We start from the raw sequence: 18135 nt of genomic DNA, 5'->3' as shown, positions 1-18135 counted from the left end.
TATAGAAAAAAAAAGAAATCGTCAAAAACTTGACTGGTGTCGTTCCAAAACCACCGTATTTGGCTCCGTGCGATTTTTGGCTCTTCAGTAAACTCCACAAGCAAATGCGAGGATGCCGTTTTGACACAGTTCAGAAGATAAAAACCGAAACGAAAAGTTTTGAAGGCTATATAAACAAAAGAATATTACTAATGTTTCTAGTACTGAAAAAAGCGTTCACAAAAGGAATTTCAACGGACAGGAATTTCTTTAAAGAGGATGATATTTATTTGGAATAATAAATAATGAATTTACCTTTTATAAACTTATTCACCTTACTTTTTGATCACAGTATAACTTCTTAATATTTAACAAAACATAAACATACATATAATATTTTATAATTTCTAGACGGTTGGACGTAAGGTGAGGATGTTAGGTAAAGAAACAATAAAGCCACCAGAAGGAGAAGCCTTTATTATATTTCGTAATTTATTTTATTTCACCACCTATCAGCAATGAAATATGCAATAGAGGGACGTATAAAGTAACCCAAATGTCTTCATTGCCTTAATTACTCCACCTGATCCATTTTGATGTAGAACCGTCAGCCCCGATCGGCTCGATCGTAGCACTCGTCCTTCATTCCAGCCGGTTTCTTTTGTGTCGGATTTTTTAGCAGTCATCACAATCAGTATTATCACCATAATCATCATATATGTATTTCGGGGTAACAGGCATTAAGTTATTGTACAGGATGATTTTTTGCAACTTCTTTATAGTCCGTATTTCATATAGTGAACTCAAGCATTAATTTTCTTCTCGTGTTATGTATTTAAGACGTGGAATATAGGTAGTTTAATATCCAATAAAGAAGATACACTATGTAGGTGGATCATTTTACGTGTTTGCATTGTTCGAGGAAAAACCCGTAATACTTAAAACTGTCAATGATACCGAACAAAGAGTGTGATAAAAAATAAGTTAATATATATTACAAACATTCGTGTTCGTATATAAATTGATTTCTAAAAATATTATCGTGTTATTGATTATAATTTTGATAGCTGTGTTAATTTTTGCTATTGATAGGTTTATTTCCGATAGTTTTGTTGTATATTTACGAATCAAGTTTTACGAGAAATAACTTATTTATAATTAGAAATTTAACATACGTTTCTCCGGAACGGCAGAATGGCGAATAACACACATGAAAAAATCCTAACCTATTGTTATATGTTTAAAAAAACACGCATTTCCTTGTATTTATTACACACACGCACACACATACACACACGCGCACACGAACACACACACACACACACATATATACATACGCATGCACGCAAACACACGCGCCTTCAGATTTACACACAAACACATCTATACGTACACACGCGTACACATACACGCACACATGCACACACACACGCAAACACACATTCACACACACACATAAACACACACACATTTCAAGCAAAAACAACATTGCGCTTGTTCATAGTTGAGATACTTCTCTAAAAACAAGAGAACGACGTCTAAGGAACCTCGGGTTCAACGTGAACCGCAGCACCTTCTCAATTGCCCAAGGAAAATCAAAGGAACCTGTCAGTATTCACTTGTCATCACACCCTAAGGACGTCTACCACTGAATATAAGGCCGTATAGACTTAACAGATACTACTAGACTTAACAGGTTCACCTGTTAACTTTATTAGTGGACGATGCAGCATTTGTAAGGCTATGGACTTTACCATCTAAAGAAGCAAGCGGCAATCAGTTCTACACGGAATTAGTATTAAACGTGGAATTCACATATAAGTATAGGATTAATAAAACATGTAAATAGCTTAAGAAAATAATAAGTGTAATATAAATAAGAGTTAATACTATAGAAATTTTAGAAAATAAGCAAAACTAGAAACTTAATTGTAACAGAGCCGACGGTGGGGGGTTTTAGTCAGTAAAAGTCTGACACTGCCTGGCGTCCTCCATTTCCAGGCGTCCAATGAGGATTCCCCCCCCCCCGTCTAGAAGTTGTGGTAGAACTGATATGCTTTGTGGTAATCCATCGTGTGGCCCATCCTCTTCAACTTGCTAATCGTTGAGCTAGTTTGGTTACTTTCGTTCGTCTCCTGATTTCCTCATCCCTGATTCGGTATCTTTGATTAAACTCTAGAAAGTTCTTTCCATAGCTTTACCAATGAGGTCCACACCTTATAACTTGAGAGCAAACGAGATTGAGCGCTAACTTTCATATTATCATATACTTAGACGGTTTTGTTCGTAAGAAAAGAAATACAGGCATATGTAAAATTAAATCAAGTCGGGTTTGTAATAATTTCTTTTAGCTCCTCAGGTCAATGAGGAAACCTGTTCGAGGGATATTTCTACCTGGTCTAACTGGTTTCATTACAAAAACTGGATATACATGAATAATTTTCCTGCAACAAAAAAAACTTTCTTGACATTTCCTCTGTGAATTATTTACATGAATATATCTATAAGGAAAAAAGGTGCATGTCCTCGATAAATAAGTTAAAGATAGAACTAATTACAGATTGAATAATGCATATGAATCAACTATAATATAAAACTCTACTTTTAGTAGATGCATGTTTCTAGAATATTCTAGATTTATTAATAAAAAAGACATAACCTATAGGGCAAGAATTGTTATAAAAGATTCTCACCTCCTTCCTCCAGGAATACATAAGTACATGATTATCTATTTACCCATTAACATCACTTATTTGAATTATTACATTCCTTAAGAGATTAATTTTAGACAATTTAAAAAGCGAAAGTTTGATTTAGGAAAAAAAAGGTGAAAAGAATTTAAATATAGAACAAGATTACTAAATTTAAATATAGAACATTGATGTATCCGTTGTCCAATTTATTAATTTAAAAATAGAAGTAATATCAATAATTTCTTCTGGCACCAAAAGATATAAATTACAAATTCTCCAATACGAGACCTTGTATTTTAAATTCTAGCATTTTAATATGTCTCAGACACGCCGCTTTCTGATAGCGATTTACATTTACTATTCATTCGTTATCATCTCACTAATTAAGTACGCTAATGTAATCAGATATAAGCAATTATCTATCAATTTACGTAATTAATAATGACTAATATTAATTATTCAGTTCAATATGATAATGATATAATCATATATTTAAGTGCTTTACGGGTTTCATTCATGTGTTTCATAACTGCCATATTATTTTTAAAAAAGTCACAAATTTTGTAATATTTAAAGTTCAAAGTGTTTTGAAAAATTCCTCGTCTCAAATGGCATGGAATATCCCCGTGCAACTGATGACCAAAAGGTTCTTGAATGGCGGTTCCTTTATGTTTTTTTAAATACCAGTACATTTAACTAGAGGTCAAAATAATAATATATCTGCATGTAGCTAGCGAGCGGGGTGACCAACTATACAGAGAGAAATAACTAAAATAAATAAATTGTAAAAGTAATATTTTTCTTTTATCATTAAAACACTTAGTAATTTTAACAATCTCTCTATGTATATAATATAATTAATCACAGTCGAAAACCTGAGATAAAACGGGTATAAAAGTAATCAAATCAAAAATATTATATTCCATGAAGCTTTTTAGGTGATAAATATATATAATAGTGCGACGTAGTTTCCCACTAGTAGGTTTGACGGCATAGTAAGTCGAAGTAAGTCGTACCTATCTTTAGAAGCCTCTATTGGGTGAGATGGTGATGAAATTGGTGAAATTATGTTTACAGTTTAGAACAGTGTTTCCCAACGTGGGACCCTCGTCCCACAAGGGAACAATTTGGTTGTTAAGGGTGATGATTTGAAAGTCCACTCGACACGATTTACCCAATAAATTATTAGTGGGAACGAAAAGTAATGTCACTTTCCTAAGTTAAATTCAGACGACTACATTTGTAAAAAGTTTTTATTTCTAATCAACAATATATTCAACTTCATTATCAACAACCTTTTGCCATCTAATATACAAATCAATGCTGGAGCTGTAAATATCAATCAAATTTCTGTAAAAGATGTCAGTCAATAGAAACGACATCACTTTCTGGTCCCCCTATGTATATATACATTTACATATATATATATATATATATATATATATATATATATATATATATATACAAATGATGAAGAAAAAAAGCAGAACGCGTGTGTAATATTTAGATGAACAAAAGAAGAGTGAGTGAGGAAATTAATAAGAAAAGAAAGTGAAGAAATTATTAAGCAAAAAACTGTCTGTGAACCGAAGAAGGATAAAAAATATATAAGTGAGGGGTTGAAAATACTGGTTTAATCTACATTATTCATCTTTGTACAGTCTTCTAAAATTTGGTTTAAACACACGCGTTCTATCTCTCTCTCACGCATGTAAATAAAACAAACATTTCCAAGTTTCAAATGTTAAACATACGTATAGTTGCAAATTTAAAAAGTTACAATTTATTTGTATATCTCATAAGTGTATACCGCCATTTCAATTTGTTTATATAACGTGTATATTCAATTATAGCTCTGCACTTCTCTTTTGTCGTGTGGTACTTATAAACATGTACCAGAAAAACATGGAAAACGTAAACGTGTGAAACGAAATGTAGATGAACTTTGCTCATGTTTCTATACATTAACAGCAATGTATGTTACACAAATAATTTAATTTAATTTAATACTCTACTGTACACGCTGGAAAATATATACATAGTTGTATAATAGTAAATAAAAAAGTACAAAAGCTGGTCTTATCACACGTGGCAATTTCTTACAGACAACCATAACATGGACACAGACGGATAATATAGCCTTATTTTAGCCTGAATTTCAATATAATTTTTAACTATAGAACCTTCACTGCTGAACATAGACATCACTACAGATTTCCAATAGGACAGTACAAATGACCTTAAAAAGGTCATCCAGATTTTTAGCATATGTCTGACGCTGTGTTTGGTCTTTACTCCAGGATCCGAAGGTCCAAGAGGTAGGGAACATCGCCTCATTTATAAGAAAAGATGGAAGCCACCACACCTTCTTGAATTATTGCAGGAAGGTAGTAAATAAGGTAATAAAACGCAGTAGTAATTTAAAACAAAAAAGGTAACAAAATTCAATAAAGAAATTAAGTGACAATACTAATTAGAACAACAAAATGTGAAGTAAAATATATAAATGAATGAATTGAAATTGTAGAGTCAATCCAGGAGGAAGGTTTATACAAAAGCTTCTGGAGAAAGTATAGTCTATTTCTCAGTAGAAAAATTCAATGCCTATATCTATTTTCAATCATCCCGTATACATTGACCATTCTGAAATATTATTATCATTACATGTAATCATATTATATGTCTCAACGAGAATTCTGTGTGCTTCTGCTGCAGATTTTTTCTGAATAAAGCAGTGCAATAAAATTCCCCGCAAAAACACTTTATTTGACACAAAAGTACACATTTTCACAAAAGGCAAATAAATATATAGTTGACACTGTGGTAAACTCTATTCTACTATAATTTGAGGTTACATATAGCACTACTTTGGTGATTTGTTACCGTACGAAATTCCAGGCACAGAGTGCCGCAACGCCATCTTTCAAAAAACAGCGAGAACTTATTCAAGGTCCTAATATATATCAATTTATTTTCTTGGAATGTTACAGGAGTATAAATTCTGGCATTACAATAGTCTGCATGTAGAATTCGTAAATAATAAATAATCTTAATATGTTGTCATTGATTTTTAATAGTTTTTACTGTTGATCAATTGACAGCAAATGAGTTTTATATTTATCAATTTAATGCTTTCACAATCATCCTGTATATACATATGTATGTGATGCATCATTTGACAGAATGTCAAAAGAAAACTTTGCGTGGAGTGACGAAATCGAGTAAAGAAATGGGATAAGTTTGTAATGCTATAACGTATCTATATATATATATATATATATATATATATATATACACACACACATATATACATATATATACATATACATACATATATATATACATATATATAAATATATATATACATATATATACATAAGAATGTCAAAAGAAAACCTTCTATCGAGTCACGAGATCGCGGAAAGAAATTAGAGAAACTTGTAATGTCATGATGCGGAGAAAATAATTTGCAAATAAGTCACATTATCCAATTATGTTCACTTGCCTTTAGCTATATACGTGACATATAATATCAGACGTTATCATATGAAAATCTAAATAGTTACGAGATTGTATGAAACTTTTAACGTGATGAAACTATAAACCGATTTATGTTATTTCAATTTCTTTTATGATACGTACACCTAATATGTTTGTATCCGACGTGGTCACTTATAACGGGCGTGATAAGGCACCAGGTTACCCAGAGTTCAATGTAGAGTGGTATGATCGTTGTTACACGAGCTCGAATCAGATATGAGCACCGAGATCACAGGCATAGGTCGAGGAATTGCTCATCTAAAATGGAAGTGGGCGAGTTAATATGAGATGTATAACAAAATGTTGAAGGTCAGTATTCATCAAGACAGTAGCTCGCGAACAAAAAATTAGAGAAGAGTGATATATATATATATATATATATATATATATATATATATATATATATATATATATATACATACACAAACATTTTTTATTAACAACGCCCTATCACCTGGGTGACGGTTATGTTCAGGAGAATTTTTTGCTTCGACTATAAAATAGGTAGGAACTGCCACATTACAAATCTTTTAGACAGGACGAAGTCTGTGGGGTCAGCTAGTATGTATATATATATATATATATATACACACACACACACTCTCAAGGAGTTTTTAGGCCTTCGTAATTCTCTTCTTACTTCACACAGGCAGCACACACTTAAAACGAAGATACCTACAATGTTTTTTAATGTGAAGTCATTTTGAAATAGTATATATATTATATAATATGATATATATTTACGTGTAATGTCAAAGGTAAATTTCGCATCGAGTCACAAAAATTATAGGAACGTGTAAAATTATGATTCGATAGCAAAATAATTTGCAAATAAGCGAATCATTATATGGATTCAGCTGGCTGTAATGGTTAAAAACACGTACCGTCAATGGTAATATATCACGTACTATAGTTATGATTGTCAAGTTTGACTCATGTTCGTGATGGAAGAAAAATGAGCTAATTTGCGTTGTTGAAGAGAACTCTAGAAGCCGGCCTTTGAAGGTTAATAGGCAAAGAGTCAGTTGTTTATTTTCGACGAACAGATGGGTGATTTCATTTTAATATTTTTATTATCTACCCAAAACAATGTAAATTAATAAATACATTAAAAAAAACTTTTGAGTTAAACGGTTTTTTGATAACCATATTGTGATGGTTGTGGAAAAATATGTACCTAGTCCGCCATATTGGAACGGCGTCCATCTTGAATTTTAAATTTTGACATAATCATCGTGTTTTACTAGTGTAGCCCTTTCATTTGATAGCCATATTGAGGGGGTTAAGGAGAAATATCTAATCCAGCATTTTGTTTTAGGCGGCCATCTTAGATTTATAATTTTATTGATATTATTTTATTGTATTGTCATCTAAATTAAATGTGTGTACCAAATTTCAGATCAATCTGACAACGGGAAGGTGCTTAAATTTCAATTTCTAATTTTGACCCAAATGAAGAAATTCCGTACGGGTCGAACTAAAAGAAACGGTTAAAAAAACTTATTTTTTTTTCTAATTAAATTTATAATGTACACTACTTGATTTTGACATCTACAGTTTTTTTTTTAATTTTGCAGTAATGTACAGACATGTGTGTATTTTGTTAGTTTTGCATTGTGGACTGTCAGCTTCAAGACCTATTGAAATTGAATCCTTATTTTATATATATATATATATATATATATATATATATATATATAAAATAAGGATTCCAATTGACTAGAATTTTCACGGATGTAATCACAAAGAAAAACCAGTTAAGTATCCTGTAAATTCTTCTTACGGCCTATCATAGAGTAGAAGAATTGCTTAAATTTCTTCCATTACCTCCCGGCGGTGTCGCTTTTAGAAATTGTAGTGATGTTAATATCCAGGCAACAGCAACTTATCAAGTCTAGGTTCACATTTTCGGCAGCCTGTTACTAAGCGGATATTATCCACAAGTGACAGCTCTGACCAAGGTCAGATGGAGCCTTTGAACCGAGTCACTCTATACAGCGTGTATCTACACTCTATACAGTGCCTGCTAATCCGTTTAAATCAGTGATTCCCAAAGTGGTCTATATCAACCTCTAGGGGTCTATGACAACCTGAAAGTGGTCTACGTCAGCGCAAAAAAATTGCGGGTCCATGAAATGAAAATGGGGGTCCACGATAGTGGATCTCAACACATACACTGATAGTATCTATTTACTTACATCATACTAACTTGTTATATCAAAACATTTACATTATTTATAAAAGTACCTATGAAGTAAAAAAAAGAATTATTATATATGTTTATAAAATTGTGTAAGTTGTAGAATTATTAAATTAACATGTGTTTTTAATTTAAGTTTTAAAACTAAACTTCACTTTAGAAATTTACAGGAAATCAATATCAGGTAAGTAGGGGGTCTACCCTAACACGGAAAAACATGGCAAGGGGTCTACGACACAAAAAAGTTTGGGGAACTCTGGTTTAAATACTAGTAAGTAGCGGCCCCAGCTGAGGTTCTTCCGGCAGTACTTTGAAAAGCCTCGCTACTTTAGAGGTCTTAGTCTACAACCCCTATGTTCCCTGCCATTTCAAACTCACAGAATCTATAAATGCCATTCAGGCAGCAGTGACATTACGGTAAAAGAAGGTCATAGAGAAGCATATTTTGATTTTAATTCACTATAATAGCGTGTAACTATTAAATCACTTTAAAAGGTTTAAAGTGGACAGTTTTATTAATAATTAAATACCAAGAATAATTCTCCCAAAAACGTTTTAGTATAAAGTAAGTAATTATATTAAAAACAAAGGACGATCAAAGCTTTTTTAAATTTAGAAAATCGTTAAATTTTGTCGCTATTAGAAATGAGGACTATTCATAATTTTCTATACGAAATTCGGTATTTCAATCATTAAATGTTATGTATGTTTACTACAAGAAATACAGCGCTTACAAAAAGGAAAAATATGTGGTAATGCTTTACATTGTTATTTGGTTCAGTGGAGCGATAGCTAATAAATAGTTAAAAATAAAGGAAAAATTCCTTAAGTAATTACTCTCAGAGGGTGTTAAGAGTTAAGTATAAACATATGATGCGTGTCTGAGTTTTACATCTATCGACGTCGCCATAGCTGGTCAGTGATATGTTTCCCCGCGCGCCCCTCTTCATCTATATAGCCTCCGACTCCCGCGCCGGCCGCAGTTCTGAATACACAGCAAGCGAGTTCACACGTCAGTAAAGAAAGAAATTGTTTACAAAATGTTTTCACCGCGAGTTCTTGCGGCTTTCGCCTTACTGGCCGCCGTAGCCGCTCTACCGGTTTCCGACAAGCCTTCATTCCCGCAACCTATCACGACGGTCAACGATGACGAGGTCGACGACTTCACGTCATGGTTCCGAGGCCCATGGGACAGCTTGTTCAGCTCCGTATGGAAACTAATCCCGAGCTTCGCTGACATAGGTCCCAGGATTGTTGCGAAGGAAAATGAATTCCAGGTCATAGTTAACGTGAAGAAATATAAGCGTGAAGATCTGTCTGTAAAGATCAAGGGCGACTTCATGTTCGTCCAGGGCATCCACGAAGCGAAACACGACGACAGTGATCTGTTCGCCAGTCAGTTCTTCCACACGTACTCTCTTCCAGTGAACGCCAGCGCATCTGATGTCGAGGCCCAGCTCTTCAGCGACGGTTACCTTGTGGTCACAGCACCTTTGAACGGAGCCAGCGAAAAGGGCCCTGTAGAAAGAGACGTACCAATCACTGAAATGGGCAAACCGTACAACAAAGATGAGAAACCAGAAGAAAAACCAGCAGAACCAACCCCAACCGCTCCACCTGAAGAAGAAAAGAAAGAACAAACGACACCTTCAGAAGACACAACCGAGAAAGACAATGTAATCCCTCACGGAAACGAAGTCCAACCGTAAAGTGATATAGACATAAGCATATATTTATAAAATCAGTATTTTAATAAATATTTTTTTAAATTACAATCCGTGTTTAGTTCACGCAATTAGGTAATACGTGAGTTGAATTAAAACAATCAATGCATACAAATGGTGGAGCTCTATACCATTTGATGATTAGAACAATGGCTGATGTAAGTTTTCGGATTGAATGCTACATAACATCTTATTGTTCATATATAAATGAACAATGGGCATCGTGCTTTTAAATTAAATGCACATGCTATTAAGAAACATTATATGTTAAATAATTCATTGTTTACAGGCAATTCACTTCGTTTCGTAATAGGTTATGCTTGTCTCATCTATGGTAACAGTTAGTTTATTTGTAAACAACCTTCAAGATTTCTTTGTTTATTCTAAAACTGTTCAGCAGGTTTATCTTTTCAGTTACAAATGTTTGATCATTGATATTTAGTCAAATTATTTTATCTAAAATCATCTAATGTATGTTTATTCCCTTGTAACATTTGAATGGATTCAATTAGTTTTATCCTTTATTTACGTTTCATTTCTATATAGTTTCATAAAGATTTTATCTTTGTTTATATGGACATGTTCCTCCATTACAGATTTTCTATTTTCAAATTCATACTGGTCTTAGTAGGAATTGATATATTATAATTTCTTGTTGGTCTAGATCTACTTTTGACGCTGATGAGTTCTTTTTACCTAATTAACGTGAATTTGAAGATCATACAATACCATTAATCTTATTATATGAGTCGATTAGATTTACATGAATTTATTTATATAGCGAGCGGAACTGATGATCGCTGGGATCGGAGTGAAGAATACAGACCAGCATGCGTATGATCACCGTCTTCACGGTGAATAAACGACTTTTGGTTAAATTAGTCGGAATAATCTGGTTGGAAATTTATTGAAGGGGGGGGGATATGTCCAACAGTGGGCGGTTCTTTATTTAAAAAAAAATTCTTGCGAAATTCATAAAAAAATACTAATATAAATATCACAGTACACGGTTAAGAAATCGTTTTAAACTATTGGTTAGAATTATATGTTTCAATGGCGACGTGTGATAATGTAGGTTTTTTGTTTAACTCCTAACGTAATATGAACATTTCTTAAAGCATGACTGATTTTTATGGTTTTCCAGAGCGTGATTAAAAACTGTAATACGCACAGATCTAATATTGCGTTGGTAATTTAAAATTGGAATTAAAGTCATGTTCTCGTGACGTCATTCAACAATTAGATTTAAATTTATTATATGATTTATTCTACTATTTAATATATAATATTAAAAAAAAAAACTTTATCTAATGCTTTCGATTATTTAGCTTCTAAATATTACATAAGAAATTACGTTTGCTACAGGTGAAACATAAAAAAACTGAACCTTTATTTATTTAATTTACTTCATTATTTTTATTGTAAATGTCAAAAAAGAATGAATAGATATATAGGAAGTAAAAATAATAAAAATTCACCAGAAAAATCATCACCAGCAACACGTATTAGTCAAAGACCTTCATCTTCGAAAATTGCGGTGTTTCGAGCGTTAAGAGTTTTCGAAGATTCTAGAACGCTGCCCATCTTTGTTGGATTCGGCGAGTGATCTGTGTATTTCTTAAAGTTGAACTTACCAGGCCTGGACGATATATACCAGGTATATATAATCGTCTACAATCTGGTTGTTGATAAAGTTAAACAAAATTTTAAATTTAAAATATTTTAATGTTACTTATTTGTTTTTGATAGCGAAAGTATAGATAAGTCAAGTCAAAAATACATTTACTCCAGTAAGTCTTGTAACATTAGATTTCTTTGCCTGAAATGTTATTTTATATATATATATATATATATTCGAGCTCGCATTGTAACTAGGAACATACCATTCTTGATTGACCTCTGGGTAACCTGGTACTTTATGGCACCCGTCATAAATGACCACGTCTCATATACAAACATATTAGGTGTACATATCATAAAAGAAACTTAAATAACATAAATCGTTATATAGTTTCATTGCATTAAAAGTTTCATACAATCTCGTTACTATTTAGATATTCATATAATAACGTCTGATATGATATGTCACGTATATAGCTAAAGGCAAGTAAGCATTGGATAATGTGACCTATTTGCAAATTAGTTTCTCTGCATCATGACATTACAAGTTTCTTTAATTTCTTTCCGCGATCTCGTGACTCGATAGAAGGTTTTCCTTTGACATTCTTATATATATATATATATGTATATATGTATATATATATATATATATATATAAAATATATATGTATATATATATATATTATAATATATATGTACGAGTATACTAATGCAATGCACGTATCTAGGTGTGTATTACCATCAGTTCCACTAATAAGGATGAGTACCTGGGCCTGGGAGCAGTAGACGTCGAGGGTGATGGGCTTCGGCAGCCGCTGCTGCACCACTACAGGCAGCTCCTGCAGCTTCTCCAGCAGCGCGCGGTTGTCGTGACGCACGTTCAGACATACACGTAGTCTCCCTTCTCCATCTTCACCGAGTACTGGCACAAACAAGATGCTTTGAATATCATCAGACCACTGGTTCTTTTCAGATCTGTGTCTCCGGACGTCCACGCACATGAGGTGCATACATTAAGGTAATGTAAATATAAATAAATAACAAAAATAATGAAAGTACATGAAAATGTAAAATTGCAAGAAGTGTGTCAATGTTAATATTTACTAATACTCGACTTATCAGCGACACCAGAGGCCCTGTAGGGTAGATAAAGTGAAGCCTAAAAGACGAAACCAGTATAAATTGATCTTAAAAACAAGCTAAATTGGGAGGAGTTATTGGGAAGAATATTAAAGATATCTTTTTCAGACGCTTACTATAAGGCATAAGCCGCCCGCAAGCCGCAAAGTTATCTATGGGGGATATACCATAATCGCCACACTTGGAAGGCAAGTTGGCGATCGCAGTGTTAAACTTATTTGTGTTCAATCACAATTTCATAAAATCACTAGCTGATTCCGCAAACGTCGTTTTGCAAAAAAAATAAAGTTTTTAATTAACAAATAAAAAATAAAGGTTTACCATAGATGGGTGAAAATTTAGCGTTGTATTTTTAATGCCATATTATAAAAATATAAAAACCAAAAAATTCGTAGAAAATTAAAAAAAAAATTTAAGGATGAACAACCCTTATCACTTAGGGGTATGGAAAACAGATAGTAGCCGATTCTCAGACCCACTGAATACGCATATAAAATTTGGTAAAAAATCACTCAAGCCGTTTCGGAGGAGTACGGTAACTAACATTGTTATTGTTGTCATGGAAATTTTATATATTAGATCACATAAATTGTGAGTTACATAAAATTGTATTCCGAGAATTAAACCTGCGATTACAAGCTTCAGTACTCTACCACTGGGTTACCTGATCGTACATAGCTTACATATTTAAACGGTTTTATTTAGTTCGACCCGTACGGAATTAGTTAATTTGGGTCAAAATTAGAAATTGAAATTTAAGCACCTTACCGTAGACAGATTGATCTGAAATTTGGTACACACATTTAATTTAGATGACAATACAATATAATAAAATCAATAACATTATAAATCTAAGATGGCCGCCGATACAAAATGGCGGATTACATATTTTTCCTTAACCCCCTCAATATGGGTACCAAATGAAAGGGCTACACTAGTAAAACACGATGATTATGTCAAAATTTAAAATTCAAGATAGACGCCGTGCCAATATGGTGGACTAGGTACATATTTTTCCACAACCACCACAATATGGGTATCAAAAAACCGTTTAACTTAAAAGTTTTTTAAATGTATTTATTAGATAATAATGTTATTTCAATTGACGTTTGCCGGAACAAGTGTTGTCAATGTCAAACTATACAACGAATGCTTAATTAGATTGATTTTAACAATTAAAATTCTCATCACATTTTTTACAGGGCATATATTAGTGCAATGAAATGTTTAGAATATTTTAAATAAATCTAAAATTAACTTGCTAATGCATTTGTATGAAAACACACACGGATTCACTACATCCGTACACAGTTGAAATACATTCCACACGCACAAAGCGTTTTGCTAACACTTTTATAGTGTGAACAGCTAAGGAGTAGAACAACCTACTCTATTTGAAGAAGAAGGTAGTTTAGGGTGTAGATACATTACAATACATACATATATCTAATATATAAAAATCTCGTGTCACGGTGTTCGAACTTGAACTTCTCCGAAACGGCTTGACCGATTTTTACCAAATTTTACATGCATATTCAGTACGTCTGAGAATCGGCTACTATCTATTTTCCATACCCCTAAGTGATAAGGGTGGTCCACCCCTAAATTTTATTTTTAATTTTTTTAGACAATTTTTTTGGTTTTTATTTTATTATGATACAGCATACAAAAATACATACAAACCTAAATATTCACCCCTCTACGATCAACCCTTATCTTACATTTGTTAATTAAAAACTTTAATTTTTTTGCAAAACAACGTTTGCGGGATCAGCTAGTACACATATACATATCTATAGATATATTTACTTGGAAAGATGTGTTACATAAATACGAATATGTAAAAAATGCTACACAATGTCCTATTTTAGAGGTCAAGGTGCTCTTTTTTTTAAAACAAGACAAAGCTTGCCTGGTCTTGTCAGTGTTAATGTTGGTGTAGTGCGTGTGGAGTGAGGATTTTTTTAAAGGCCCCCACTATTGGAGGCCTCTCGTACCTCTAATTTGTCGGGATCAGGGTCTTTGTTTACAAGTAAGTTATTCAAATTTATCTTTATTCTTCACTCACTTTCATTCTTCTCAATATCTTTTGTTCTTTCATTCCTTCTAGCTTTCATCGCCTTCCTTCCATCATCTTATTACTCTTAGGAGGCTAGGTAAATTTCTTTTAATCTTTATTTTATTACTTATTCTGTTTTTTTATCACAGTTTTCTTAATTTTTTATCACAGTTTTATTACTTTTTTAATACAATACTACTTTGTTCTTATTCTATTTTTAGTTTATTTTTCCTATTAATAATTGACTAGTTATTTGTGCAGTTTATTTTGTACTTATCTATACTGTTTTATTCCTTTTGACAGTATCACTCACCACCCAGCGAGCAAACGATAGGAATGATAAGCGAAGGTTGTCGTCGCTCATCATTAAGGCGATGCTCTCCAAATCTTAGTGCTCTTTTACGATTTTATGAACAGATTTCGTACTGCCAGAAAATAAATAAATATGTGAAACATATTTCAAAGTGATTATTTTATACTGAGTCAATGGAAATAGATTTAAAAGCGTTGAAACTGCTTACAAATGATCTATTCATTTTTATATCTCCTTTATTCCATCGGACAAGATGCACGAATTCACGAAATTCGTACACGGTTGAAATTACTTCCACCCGTACTAAGCGTTTTGCTATTGCTTTTATAATAAGAACAGTAAAGTCGAACAATATACCTGCGTCATTGTTTCCAGATAAATATAACTTAGGAGTCTTCAAGATTGGACTGAATAGGTTTCTTCTAGACAAGCAAGTGGCATTGTACCTCGTCATCGCTTGACATAACACTAAAAAGGTCAAATACTTCGCCTATAAATGATAAAAAAATGTTATTGAAACAGAAGTGATCTAGAAAAAGCGCTTTATTACTGTTTTAGTAATGGATGACTGTTCATTGGCGTTTATAGCTCCTCCGGGTTTCAGCTGAAACATCGTGAAGTTTCCTTGAGAGCCTTGATACGTAAATATATTATGTCATTAAATTAGATGTGTATGTATTTTGTTATGGTTCCGTTGACGAAGCCTTACGATTAAACCTTATGGTGGTAAGCCTGGAAACAAGAACACAAAATGTCATAAAATATCAAGTCATATATCTATGTTATTTGTAAAATAAATAAGAAATTAAATTACAAATAAAAATTTGTAAATTAAAAATTTGTTGATTAAAACCGAATTTATCAGTAAATAAAAGAAGATTAAAATGTGGCGAATGAAAGAAATCGTAAAGAATTTAAGGAAGGTGATGAAGAAATTTTGAACAATCAAAGGTGAAAGTATAAATAAAAAATATGAATACTAAAAGAATATGTAATCCCATATTGTAACGTCACTGTCGCACACAAAGCAGGCAGAAAGAAAGGCTCACAAAAATTAAAGGAGCGATAAAAAATTAAAAAGTTTTCGTGGTTGGACAAGGAATTTATTAATTATTTTATTTTGTTGTATTTTATTTAGTTGCGAACTACGCAACTGCCAACGTCAAATCACTCGACACGTGTTTCACCCCTCCATGGGGCATCTTCAGGAGTTATGTTACACCGATTAGTGCCGAACACAGAGTGGCCACGCGTTTGTTAGCGGGCTGGCGGGCGGTGCACTTTATTGCAGGACCTATTATATATTTGTCCTTTTCTTACTTTGGATGGACGCGGAAGTTATTAAATTATTCCCATTAAATATATGAATATATTGTTGATTAGAAATAAAATTTGTTAGACATGTAGTTGCGTGAATTTAACTTAAGAAAGCGACATTACTTTTCGTTCCCTCTTATAACATATTTCACATTGATTATTTAATACAGGACTTTTGCACTTATAACTAATCACCATGAAGTCGAGTGGCTTGAAGTAGGCTTTTAAAATTAACGCGTTACAAATGCAACGTGTGGATTACATATTGAACCAGGATTGAGGCTTTTAACTTAAAATCCTTAACAATTATAACTTGATTCAAATTAAGTTCGATAATTTCACAAATGGATAACACATTCATAATCCGTATTGAGGATTTATATATTGTAAAATTGATAAATGAAATTGCTTTCGTGGTTTTGGGATAATCGCTTTTAATACGAATGATAATGTAACGAATATAATTATCTACAGAAATAATGAATTAATTGCCGAATATATTGGTACACGTGAAACTAGGGAAGAGTTCCGCAGAAGAATTAAAATTACAGAGGTAGCTCGAAAAATTTCTCGTTTTGCGCCGAAAGGTGCTCGAGTGGTGACTACAATCCGATAGAAGCGACTTGGATAGGCCCTACTCTACCGTGGAACGCAATAGCTAAAGTGGTAGAATATCGCTTGATGCAGCGCAGTACATATCATCGTGGCGATCTTTGTTACTCTCCCAAAGATGATGAATCAGACGCGCCCTGATTTTATAAGAACTCTACGCAATTAGATATTTCGTAACGAATTACGAAGTAACGAGGCTCAGAAAGAATGTCGAAATTGAGACTATAGTAGCACAGCCAAATATCATTGGCGAATATAAAGCTCAACGAATCCGCTGGCTTGGTCACTTGGAGCGAATGGGATCGGATCGGAGGTAGCGTACCTGGAAAAACCGAGGGGTCGAAGACCAGTGGGTAGACCCAGGTATCGTTGGATCGATCGCGTTGAGGCAGACTTGCGCGAATTGAATGTCAGCCAATGGCAGACGTTGGCGCAAGATAGAGGAAAGTGGAAGTCTCTCGCTTCGGATACCAAGACCCACTTTGGGTCACTGAGCTAGCGGAGTAGTAGTAGTAACGAATTTCACAAATATCTTTAACACAGTAATTATAACAATTCATTATTGCTGCAGTGGAGGACATAGACTTGTCATCATAAGTATTTATTAGTCCCGCACATGCACGGATGCGCAGTGCCCTAGAGACTGAAACAAAGCTAAAGATAGACATAGAGAGCATCGCCGTTATGATGGGCGACGACAACCTTCGCCCATCATTCCTATCTTTCGCTCGTGGGGTGGCGAGTGATGCGGTTGAAAGAAATAAAACTGTATAGAATAAGGTACTTATTAAACTCTGCACAAAATTAATTGTTAACTAATAATAAGAAATAGAAAAAGAAATGTGTAATAAAGAATTAAGAAAGTAAAATAAATGTAAGATAAAATTATAGAATAAAAATAAATAAAATGTACCTAGCCACCTTAGAGTAAGAAAATG

At 33.1% G+C, this 18135-nt stretch overlaps 1 protein-coding gene across 1 annotated transcript; it reads left to right on the top strand.

Annotated features, from left to right (window-relative positions):
• The first annotated feature begins 9383 nt into the window (after positions 1-9383).
• Positions 9384-10187, top strand: LOC137926701 (alpha-crystallin A chain-like). Its single transcript, XM_068770379.1, has one exon. The coding sequence runs from the start codon at positions 9453-9455 to the stop codon at positions 10119-10121; it is 669 nt and encodes a 222-aa protein (XP_068626480.1). The 5' UTR covers positions 9384-9452; the 3' UTR covers positions 10122-10187.
• Positions 10188-18135: the final 7948 nt, after the last annotated feature.

The sequence above is a fragment of the Battus philenor genome, unplaced genomic scaffold, assembly GCF_028537555.1.
Source record: "Battus philenor isolate CCGP_79_NKW_IND1 unplaced genomic scaffold, ilBatPhil1.0.hap1 SCAF_3, whole genome shotgun sequence".
Classification (NCBI taxonomy): domain Eukaryota; kingdom Metazoa; phylum Arthropoda; class Insecta; order Lepidoptera; family Papilionidae; genus Battus; species Battus philenor.
This window is presented reverse-complemented; position numbering and strand designations above follow the sequence as displayed.

Bases quoted from the DNA above. Each gene is read 5' to 3' on its own strand.
- LOC137926701 (XM_068770379.1), top strand. From the start codon at position 9,453: ATGTTTTCACCGCGAGTTCTTGCGGCTTTCGCCTTACTGGCCGCCGTA.